The sequence below is a fragment of the Pantherophis guttatus genome, chromosome 4 (genome assembly GCF_059756535.1).
Source record: "Pantherophis guttatus breed Tessera chromosome 4, ASM5975653v1, whole genome shotgun sequence".
In the NCBI taxonomy this organism is placed as follows: Eukaryota; Metazoa; Chordata; class Lepidosauria; order Squamata; family Colubridae; genus Pantherophis; species Pantherophis guttatus.
In genome coordinates, this window is record NC_142066.1 from 109,851,780 (window position 1) to 109,863,613 (window position 11,834).

The following is an 11,834-nucleotide window of genomic DNA, read 5'->3' on the forward strand; positions in this document are numbered from 1 at the left end:
ACTAGAACCTGGAAATTCAGCTTTTCCGGAGCGCGAACCCTTCACACACATGGTAGTTCCAAAAACCAGCCTGCACATGTGCACCAATCAGCTGATCATCAGGTGCACATCCGCACTAGAACCTGGAAGTTTGACTTTTCCAGAGTGCGGCGCTGGCAAGCACGCACACAAGTGCACAACGTTTCCACATAACCTTTAAGGCACTCGGTACCAAAAAGGTTCGCCATCACTGGTGTAAGCATTTGGCTTTAAAATGGCATGCTGTTTATATAATGCAATACATGTTTATTATCAGTAAGTCCTATAAATTGTTAATATATGTATATATTGGCTTCCGATTTGGCTTCCATCGCCACCAGATGGTCCTTTGAGACCGCCAGCCCCGTCGCCCGTAAAGAGCTCGAAAGGCAGCTCGAAAAGCTCCATTTCCTTAAGGAAATGTGAGACAGAGCCGGCGAGGGCAGGTAGAGCCCTCTGCGAAGTCCCCAGAGTTCTTTTTTACCTCTGGGGAGGAAGCAGGATGAGGCTCCCTATTTTCGCTTGCCGCTGCTCCGGGCTTCGGGAGAACTCTGCGTTTTGCAGAGCCAGGCGATGGGACCAGACCAACTAACGAAACTAACAGATCATCTGAACAAGTAGGATGAAATCCGGATCTGGGATCTTGAATTGCAAGTATTTCTAACAACCCTAAGACTGATTTTAAAAGTAAAGAAGAGTGAAAGGGGGAAAAAAAGAAAGTTTAAAATGGCGACTGGCTGAGGCTTGAGAAGAAAGCCGAAAGCAAAAGTCCTTCCGTTTGAATAGTTTAATAGGTTACAAAGTAACTGAAACAACAGCGCTGGTTAGAAGTGAAGAGAAAAATTCTTATTTCATGCTTTTTTTCTTCTTAGAGACTTGATATTAATATTGTTTGGAGAGAAGTCTTTCTCCATAAAGGGGAGAAAAAAAATCTGTTTGTGGGGCAGGATGGCGTTAAAACTGACAAAGCCAGACAACCAAGCTGTGGGGGGGGGCTCCCCCATTTATAAACCACATGAACAAGTTGTGAGCTTGCAGATGCAGAAGACTGGCTTTACAGACCTAAAGGAATTTGTACTGGAGGAGATGGCAAGACATATAAGATTGTGAATCAGAACCTTGAAAATTTTAGACAGGAAATTAAAGAGTTGGTTCAACAAAAGTATGATATCCTGAAGCAACATTTGAAAAGTTTCTTAGACGCAATTATAAGGATGGATAAAGAGATTAATCTAGAAATAGAATCTAAAATGAAGGAAGTTGATGATAAGATTGATAATCTGGACAATAAAATACAAAGAATTGAAAATGATTTGATAAATATTCAAGATAATAGCTCAGAAGTAAAATCCAAAATAAAGGAAGCTGATTACAGGACCTATAATGCAGATAATATAAAACAAAGGATTGAAAAAGAAGTTACAATGATCCAATACAGGTTCATGGAATTTGCGGTCAGAATAAGGGGACTACAGGAAAATAACAGAGATGATTTGAGAAAGATGTCTGCTAAAGTTCTGGCTTGGATTTTAAAGGTTAGTCCTGAAGAGGTATCCTGCAAGATTGATAAGGCCTACAGAGCTAATTCTTGGGTGGCAAAGCAAAGGCAACTGCCTATAGATGTGGTGATCTACTTTACTGATAAAGAAATAAGAAATGATATTGTGCAAAAGTCTTTTAACTCCACTCTTGAAATGCATGGAAGGAAGATTTGGATATTTAAAGAGCTGCCGCCCAAGATGTTAAAAGATAGAAAGGATTTTGGATTTTTGGTGACTGAGCTAAAGAAACAAAACATCCCATTTAGGTGGGATGCTCCAGTTGGTATAATATTGAGATATCAAGGAGAAAGATATCAACTAAATACTGTTGAAAAAGCGGAAAAATTTTACTACAAGGTTCTTAAAATGGATTCAACATCTCCATGTATAATACACGAGGGGAATAAAGAAAAGCAAAATCAACAAGAGATTGAAATTCAGACTAAGCAGATGGAAGTGGAGGTAATGGAAAAACAACAAGTTACAGAGGCCTTTTTGGACGAGCCGCTTTTGGATTCTCCTTCACAGGTTATAGTTGGATTACCTATAAATACAAGAGAGGCGGCTTTGGATTCTAATGTGATGATTTATCAAGTTACAGACCAGCATGGAAATCAATCAGCTGATATACAAGTCCTAGAAAGGCAACCAGGATGGAGATCTAAGCCACAAAAAGTTAAGAAAAGAAGAAGCAGGTTCTACAAAACTAAAAATTTTTAGACTAAACAATAGTCTAATGCCAGTTACTTAAGAGATGATTAAATACATGAAAATACAGTTGAGGCAAAGTATTGGTTTATACTATTTTGAGGAGAGTGACAGATCTCTGCAGTGCTGTGCTTTTGGGATGTGGAAGATGGCCTTTAATTGAGTGGATTGGAACTTTCTATTTTGGACTCTTTGACAAATGGATTACGTTTATGCTGAGCTACAAGGCAAGAGAACTATGGGATTGGGGCATGCAGAAGATCTGGTGGTTACCCTAACACGGTGGTTGGAATTAATAATCTAGATGAAAGACATTACAGAAGACACTATATGGAATATAAATATAAAGTCAGTCGGGTGGTTTTTTATACACGAAAATATTTATTATTGATGGGGGCAGATGGTAATTGAACATACTGTTGGAACTAGAATGTGATGTTACCCTAACATGGGTGATCGAATTAACAATCCAGTTGAAAGACATTATAGAAGATATCATATGGAATACAAGCTTAAAGTCATTTGAGGATTTTATTTATATATGGAAATATTTTTTTAGTGGTGTGGGCAGAAGAACAAAAATTTTAAAAATATTATGTATGGTAGACCTGTAGGAAAATGGGTGGAGCTGGGTTAGTTTACTGATCGTTTAGTTTAGGTAAAGGGATGTTATGTTATATTAATATACGTAAAAGACTTGAATTAAGAGATATATGTATGGGGGAGGAGGAAATGGGTAGATTATGAGTTGAAATTGCCAAATTAGGATTTATTATATAATTTTACAGCTGAATGTCGTTCTGAAATGTATAGTATAGGGGGGATATAATAATATTGTTAGAAAGAAAGGGTCAGTATATGGGGGGTGGAGTAAAAGGATGGTAAAGTATTATATAATCTGTTATTAATTTGGGTTTTATTTTGGAGAAGCCACAGGGAGAGGGGAGGGGAGGGGGAGGGGGTTAGGGAGGAGGGGGGAAGAAAAGGGGGGGGGGAAATTTGTATTTGAAAAACTTTTTCAATAAAAAAATATGTATATATTATACTTGATATATTAATATTGTACATTTATCTGTAAAATTGTTAGAAAATAAATATCGCAGATTCAAAGGTGATCAATGCATATTTCTTTTGGTTGATAATTACTATGGCTGTCTCTACCATCCTCCAGCTCTGAATCTTTGTCATCCTTATAATATCTGATAAGAACAACAATTGTGTTCATTTCTCAGAAATTCCTAAATGGATTATAATTTGCCACATAACTCTGCAGGGGAACAGTATATTTTATTATTGATCTCTGTAAAATAGTAACACTCACATAAAAAAGCAATGGTACCTTACAGTAGAAGAAACATTCTGCCTGCCATATGTGTTGGCCAGAAAATGGCTGAAAAATAAACTGTCCCTGTGTCTTGGAAAAGGCATCTCCTGGTATCTCTTTGGTTAGGTCTAGCTCTATCATTAGGCAATGAAGCAAGTGTCTGAAACAAATTTGGAGGCAATAATATATGCTTCCCAAGAAAAAGATGCTGCTCTTTCTGAAGCCTCCAGCCAATTTCATTTTTTACAGGACAGGATATATGCAGTGCATTGCCAACTCTCCCAGGTAAGTTAGCTTGCTTCATTAAGAATATAGTGTAAAATATCCCACAATTAGTGCCAAAATATTATTCAACTTGGCCTTTTTATTGAAATAGGGAGAGGACTTTGCCAAGTCCTATCTCTATCCATTTTGACAAAATTCTACCAGCCTGTGCCCTGCTTCATTTTGTACTCCAAGGACAAACTTGCCTGTTATTCCGATTATCTTTTGGTTCTACACATGGATATCACCAGATGGTCAACACAGAAATCAGATTGACTATGTGCTCTGTAGCCAAAGATGGAGAAGCTCTATACAGCCAGTAAAACAAAACCAGGAGCTGACTGTGGATGAGATCATGAGCTTCTCATTGCAAAATTTAGCCTTAAATTGAAGAAAGTAGGGAAAAGCACTAGGCCATTCAGGTATGAACTAAATCATATCCCTGAAGAATATATAGTAGAGGTGACAAATAGATTTAAGGAATTAGAGCTGATAGGCAGAATGCCTGAAAAACTATGGACGGAGATTTGCAACATTGTACAAGAGGTAGATCTCAGCTCCATCTCTCATCCGGTCCAAATAGCGAAAGAAAAATAACTCAAACCACGAAAGAATGTTAACACAGGTTTACTTTTAAGTTCCTCAGCAACTCAGCCAGAAAAAAAGAACAAGCCAGCATACAGGTTTCTTTTAAATTCCTCAGCAATTCAGCCGGAAGAAAAGAACAAGCCGGAATACAAGTTTAAAGTCAGCGCTGCATGCAGTCACCGTGCAATGCTATTTATAACCCTCTGTGCCGTATTAGCTATCATCTGGCACATAAGAACCCAAACACCCCCCCCATCAGCTGTTCATTGGCTTGACAATCGGCGCTGCACTGATGTTACTAGAGGACACCAACGACTTGGTTCCTGATACTGCCGGTGCCTGTAGCTCATTGTCAGGGCTCCCACCAATCCACAGGTTAGATGCCTGGATGACAGGGCTCCAAACTTCCACGGCCCCCCCCAGCCGGGCTCGACAGGCGGCTCCGCTCTACCAGGGGTCCACCTGCGAAATATAAAGCAGAAGGATTAGACACAGCAGATACAGTTCCTGAAGGTCCCGGTTTATCTGGATACTTGCGATGGTACCGGTGTATAAGACGGGCAGCATGTACATCTGTAGACACCACCCAGGAGGCCTGTGCTAAGGGATAGCCTTTCCATCGTACCAGATATTGGAGCCTACCCCTACAATGTCTGGAGTCTAAAATCTTATCTATTTCATACTGATCTGTATGTACTGGGCCTGGTGGGCCAGGTGAATCACTAGTCCTGTCTACAGTAACGGGTTTCAACAAGTTACTGTGAAACACAGGATGTATTTTACCTAATAGAGGGGGTAATTTAAGAACCACAGTCACAGGATTGATCACTTTGGTTATTGGGAAAGGACTTAAGTACTTTGGGCCTAGCTTCTTACTCAGAATTTTAAGTTTTAAATATTTATTAGACAAATAAACTCGATCTCCCACTACAAACGGTTTTATTTTATCAATATACGTCTTATATTTGTCCGCTGCCTTTTGCAGAGCTGTCTTAATCTCCGGCCATATACGGCGGATTTTGTCTGCCCAACCAGCCGGCGTATCTAAGCCTATAGATGGAGGTTCTACTTCTGGTATATCTGGGAATTCTCTACCATATACTATCTGGAAGGGGGAAAGACCCATGCTACGATGAGTTATGTTGTTGTAGGCAACTTCTGTGAAGGGGAGTAGATCAGACCAATCTGTTTGTTGATAAGAAACATAGCAACGAAGGTATCGTTCTACAGTGGCATTGGTCCGTTCTACTGTGCCATTAGTACTGGGGTGGAAAGCAGAACTCAAACTTTGGGTAGATACTATTCAGTTTATAAAATATCGCCAAAATTTAGCAGTAAACTGGACTCCCTGATCCAAAATAATCCATCTAGGAACTCCATGGAGGCGATAGACATGATGGAGGAACAGATCAGTCAATCTCCGTGCAGACGGTAACCCTCGGCAGGGCACAAAATGGGCCTGCTTCGAGAACATATCCACCATTGTCCATATTACTGTATATCCGTTACTGGTGGGGAGATCAACAATAAAATCCATAGCATACGGGACAAAGCATCAGCTAGGAAGTTTTTCCCAGCTGGGACATACTTCAAGCGGAATGAGAACCGATGAAAGTATTGTGCCCACCTTAATTGTTTGGGGGATAACCGTCTTGGTGTCTGCAGTGCTTCCAGATTTTTATGGTCTGTCTATACTTTGAATGGTCATGTCGCCCCCTCGAGAAGGTGACGCCATGTCATTAACGCCCACCTGACAGCAAAGGCCTCCTTCTCCCAGATTGCCCATCTTCTTTCAGTAGGGCTCAATTTACGGGAGGTATAAGCACATGGTTGTAAGTGATCTCGTTTGTCTTTCTGTAACAGTACCGCCCCCACGGCGACGTCGCTAGCATCTGCTTGAACAATAAACTCTTGTGTGGGATTGGGATGTTTGAGAACCATCTCTCTAGTAAACAGGTACTTTAGCTGTTCAAACGCCCATTGACAAATTGGTGTCCAACTCAATAATTGACCCGGCCGTGGTTTCGAAGTGATTTTTTTTCTTTCGATTTCTATACCGCCCTACTCCCGAAGGACTCAGGGCGGTGCACAGCCAAACAATAAAACACATCCATACAAAATTTAAAAGTAGAATAAAATCAAATTAAATAATTTTGGCTCCGACAAATTTAAAACCCCGAACTATTTAAAACCAATTTTAAAATTGAATGTATAAAATACTAAAAGATATTTAAAAATTAAAAATCTTTTATGAAAGAGGGAGAAAATTAGGCCAGGCCCGCCTGGTGAAATAATAAGGTCTTTAAAGCGCGGCGGAAGGTGCGCAGATCCAGGATCCTCCGTATCTCTGGGGGGAGCTCATTCCAGATAGTAGGTGCCCCCACAGAGAAGGCTCTCCCCCTGGGGGCCACCAGTCAACATTGTTTGGCCGACAGCACCTGGAGAAGCTCTATGGGAGCGTACCGGCCGGTGGGAGGCTATTGGTGGTAGTAGGCGGTCCCGCAAGTACCCAGGTCCTAAGCCATGGAACACTTTAAAGGTGGTAGCCAAAACCTTGAAGCGCACCCAGAAGACCACCGGGAGCCAGTGCAGCTCGCGCAGGAGAGGTGTTACATGGGAACGCCATGTCGCTCCCATTACCACCCACGCGGCCGCACTCTGCGCCAGTTGGAGCCTCCAGGTGCTCCTCAAGGGGAGCCCCATGTAGAGAGTGTTGCAATAGTCCAGGCGGGAGGTGACAAGGGCATGAGTGACCGTGTGTAACGAGTCCCGATCCAGAAAGGGACGCAACTGGCGAATCAGGCAATGAAAAATCCTCCCGGTCACGGACGTCAAGTGCTCTTCTAAAGCCGTGAATCCAGGAGGACGCCCAAGTTGCGTGCCCTCTCTGTGGGGGCCAATGATTCACCCCCAATAGTCAGTGATGGCACCAACTGACTATATCGGGATGTCGGAAACCACAGCCACTCGGTCTTGGATGGGTTGAGCCTGAGCCTGAGATTGGCTTAGTTTGTAAAAGGTCCGTCAGGGGTAAAGCTATCTGGGTGAAAGCAGGGATAAATTGACGATAGAAATTAGCAAAGGAAGCTTTGGAGTTGTTTCCTCGTCTTTGGGCTTTGCCATTCTCCAAACCTTCAACCAACTGAAACACCGGTGCAGCAAGGAAAACAAAGACAGATGGAAGTAATAAGGAGCACTTTCTCTCGGCTCTGTCTCTCATCCAGTCCAAATAGCGAAAGAAAAATAACTCAAACCACAAAAGAACATTAACACAGGTTTACTTTTAAGTTCCTCAGCAACTCAGCCAGAAGAAAAGAACAAGCCAGCCTTACAGGTTTCTTTTAAATTCCTCAGCAACTCAGCCGGAAGAAAAGAACAAGCCAGAATACAAGTTTAAAGTCAGCGCTGCACGCAGTCGCCATGCAATGCTATTTATAACCCTCTGTGCCGTATTAGCTATCATCCGGCACATAAGAACCCAAACACCCCCCCATCAGCTGTTCATTGGCTTGACAATCAGTGCTGCACTGACATACTAGAGGGCGCCAACAGCTTGGTTCCTGATGCTGCCGGTGCCTGTAGCTCATTGTCAGGGCTCCCACCAATCCACAGGTTAGATGCCTGGACAACGGGGTTCCAACCTTCCACGCCCCCCCCCATCAATGGTGAGTCCCAGCCGGGCTCAACAGTAGAAACTAAAACTATCCCAAAGAAAAAGAAATGCAAGAAAGCAAAATGGCTGTCTGAGGAAGCTGAGGAAAGAAGGGAAGCGAAAGACAAGGGAGAAAGAGAAAGATACACCCAATTGAATGTAGAATTCCAGAGAATAGCTAGAAGAGATAAGAATGCCTTCTTAAATGAACAGTGCAAAGAAATAGAAGAAAACAATAGAATAGGGAGGACCAGAGATCTCTTCAAGAAAATTGGAGATATGAAGGGAACGTTTCATGCAAAACTGAGCATGATAAAGGACCAAAATGGCAGGGGCCTAACAGAGGCAGAAGAGTTTAAGAAATGGCAGCAAAATTACACAGAACTATACAAGAATGAGCTTAATGCCCCTGATAACCACAATGGGGTGATTACTGACCTCGAACCAGACATCCTGGAATGTGAAGTCAAATGGGCCTTAGGAAGTCTGAGCAACAACAAAGCTAGTGGAGGTGACAGTATTCCAGCTGAGCTATTCAAAATCTTAAAAGACGATGCAGTAAAAGTGCTACACCCAACTTCACAGCAAATTTGGAAAACTTAACAGTGGCCACAGGATTGGAAAAGGTCAGTGTACATTCCAATTCCAAAGAAAGACTATGCCAAAGAATGTTCAAACTACCACACCATTGCATCATTTCACATGCTAGCAATGTTATGCTCAAAATCCTACAAACTAGGCTCCAGCGGTATGTGGACCGAGAACTACCAGAGGTACAGGCAGGATTTCAAAGAGGCAGAGGAACTAGAGATCAAATTGCCAATATAAGCTGGATCATGGAGAAAGCTAGGGAGTTCCAGAAAAACATCTACTTCTGCTTCATCGACTATGCTAAAGCCTTTGTTTGTGTGGATCACAACAAATTGTGCCAAGTTTCATTGCAAATCTCAATATGTTCTAATAATTTTCTGTTTGAATAGATTTCAATGCATTAGTTAATATACTATCTAGACCAAGAAAAACAATAATATTAATTAATTGATTCAATGGGCAGAATTGGCTTGCTTCTGAAAAGTCTCACAGAAAAAAAGAAGAGTCTCATATACACATTATAAAATAACATTTAGACTCAATCTACATGTTATGCTGATTTCAGATACCATTAGTATACTCACAGCATGATATATAGAGCTGCATGAAGACTGAACTCTCAAAGAGCTAGGATGTAAATAGCGTGATAAAGGCAGCAGGCCAATGCAACAAGAATTTAAGAGAGTGTCCAGATTAATGCTTAAATCAGAATAATGCCTGGTGGTTTATTATACGATGGCAAGGTCCATCTGGTGGCTTTGCCATAATTGCTGGAAAAAAAATCAAACAGCAAAAGTAACACAGATGGAGCTTCATTTCATTTTTATTTGAAAGATAGATAGATACACCTATGCATAAATCCCTTCATACACAAATGTGTCCCATGCATGCATAAATAACTATCCTTTGCAACCATGTAATTCACTTCCTACTGCAGTGAATTTGACCCTAGGGCCATGTAACTCTGTCCAGTCAAAGTAATGCCAAAAAAAATAATATAAAAGAAAAAGTATATTTGAAGGCACTTATTAGGAGATATGCAGAGAGAATGCTTTATACTTTCTTTCTTCTCTTTCCTCAATATAACAATAGCAGCAACAATAGAATGTGAAACTGTTTAAATCAAACTTCCTTTTAATCAATTCTTTCCAGATGTGATGGGAGTAAACAGTCCCTGAATACTCAACTAGCAGTATCATTGAAATAAAACATTCCAGGGAGGGAGAGAGGTTGTAAGGCATGCTTACTTATTTTGCTTTTGTACCTTTTTTTATTGATTTGAAACAATCTATTTTGATGTGTGTCAAGTGGCTTTGAAATGTCAAGTGTAAATGCCTTGCCCATGCCAGGGGTCAGATGTGGTGCAGTAGTGCAGGGGTTAACACTAACACCCACCTGGCCAGCTCCACCCACAGGCCACTCCTTACCTGAGTCTCCGCCCACAGGTATAAAAGGTAGACACGCTCTCCCATACTCCCCACTTCCAGATACAGCATGTGATGCAAAGTAGAACCTGTAAATAAAAGAAGACTTGTTTAAATGAGTGAGTCGTGTCAGTTCTTGGGCCTGATCCATGGATCCTGTAACAAGATGGTAGCAGAGGATGGTTTTGTGGCCCAATAACTCCAGACCACATGACGAGGACACATCCCTACCTACGAGATGGCGACACCTCCGAAGCAACGGGAAAGCAACCCATCAGGCTCACCAGTGAAGGTAGAAACCTCAATCAACCCCAAAGCCACCGCAACGAAAGAAAAGGGGGAGATCAAGAAAGGAAAAATGGCAGACCATAACGACCGGGAGGAAGAAAGGCTGCGGCTCGATGTCCTACGATTACTGAAGGAGCGAGCCGGAACAAGAACCTCCTCGCAGACCTGCGGAGCTTTATAATGGACCGCGAGGTGGCGAGGAGGACTCGGATCCGGAACTTGAGGAGCTGGACTCGGTGAGTGGATCGCCCCAAAGGGACCCCTCAACGATCACCGAGCCCCGAAGCCCCGCTCAAAATTTGAAACGTGGCCATCTTTGTCCATGTGGTCGGACAAGATGGCCGACCTCCATCCAATCGGCAGTCAGAATTCAAAATGGCCGGCACGCGAAAAATGCCGGACCATGAACGAGGAAGAGAGTGACCGGGGAGAGGGGACAGAATACGACTCAGACCCCAGGTACACCCCGACCGAGTGGCAAGTAGATAGGGCCATGAAGACCCTTGCCGCCGCCTTCGGCCCAGGCCTTAAAATTACAAAAGAGAAATCGGAGAGGCCGAAACAAAAGGGGAGGCGAGGAGAGGGGCGACGAAGCACCCACCCGAGAGCCACCGATGCCTATGCTGGCTCGCCAACCCACCTACGCACCCCAGGGACACCGTGCCACCGATCACCCAAGCCGCACACCCCGGAACGCTGGGACTGGGGCAGCTACTTACAGCCGTCGCCGGAGCCCCAACGCTGCCAAGATCTTCATTCCGGAGAAGCAGCTGCAGGACAACACCTTCCGGAGCACACCTGGACCCCCAAGACCGAAGCCGAGGCCTACCCGACCGACAGAGGCCTCTACATCGGAGCCACGATGAACAGGTCCTTCCACGACGACGGCAGGGCTGAAATGGACTTCGCGCATGCGCTCTTCCGCCTAGAAGAAGAAAAAAGAAAAAAATTACAAAGCGGGACTTTTAAACTACCGGCAAGCATTCCCATGCCGTTTTGCTGCTATAGGCACATAAAGAACCATGGACAGCAGCCTGCAGTAAGTAATTTTACCTGGGAACTTACCAAGTGACCAATTTTAGCTGGGAACTTACCAAGTGACTTTCCAAAGTTGAGGATGGATGGGGGCAATATCCTAGAGTGGTCACAGCAGCTTCAGGTGGTGTTCCTAAAAGAAAATATGTCACATTTTATTAATGACCCCCCAGAGAGACCATGGACTTTAGAGTTGGACTGTATGCACCATAGGGCATTTTACCTTTTAATTGCTAGCATATCCCCCACAGTTTATCACATCATTGGTCATAACCTCACTGTATCAGAAATCATACAAAAAATGTTTGGGTTATTTTACAGTGAAAGTGTGTCTACCACCATCCAGATTTCCAGAGATTTCTTCTCTGCCAGAGTCAAACCAGGGACCCCCATAAGTGAGC

At 42.9% G+C, this 11,834-nt stretch overlaps 1 protein-coding gene across 1 annotated transcript; it reads right to left on the reverse strand.

Annotated features, from left to right (window-relative positions):
* Window positions 1-4,466: 4,466 nt before the first annotated feature.
* Window positions 4,467-11,562, reverse strand: LOC148114296 (uncharacterized). Its single transcript, XM_087892536.1, has 4 exons — window positions 11,493-11,562; window positions 11,118-11,323; window positions 10,114-10,199; window positions 4,467-4,905 (listed from the first exon to the last, which is right to left on the reverse strand). Exons 2-4 carry the CDS (start codon window positions 11,309-11,311, stop codon window positions 4,820-4,822), a joined length of 366 nt encoding a protein of 121 aa, XP_087748662.1. The 5' UTR covers window positions 11,312-11,323; window positions 11,493-11,562; the 3' UTR covers window positions 4,467-4,819.
* Between the last annotated feature and the right edge of the window lie 272 nt (window positions 11,563-11,834).

Excerpts from the sequence above, each read along its gene's own strand:
- LOC148114296 (XM_087892536.1), bottom strand. The coding sequence starts at position 11,311 with ATGCGCGAAGTCCATTTCAGCCCTGCCGTCGTCGTGGAAGGACCTGTT. Across the intron at positions 10,200-11,117 it reads TTGGGGCTCCGGCGACGGCT|GTTCTACTTTGCATCACATG; the intron begins GTAAGTAGCTGC and ends TTTTATTTACAG. Across the intron at positions 4,906-10,113 it reads ACCTGTGGGCGGAGACTCAG|GTGGACCCCTGGTAGAGCGG; the intron begins GTAAGGAGTGGC and ends TATATTTCGCAG.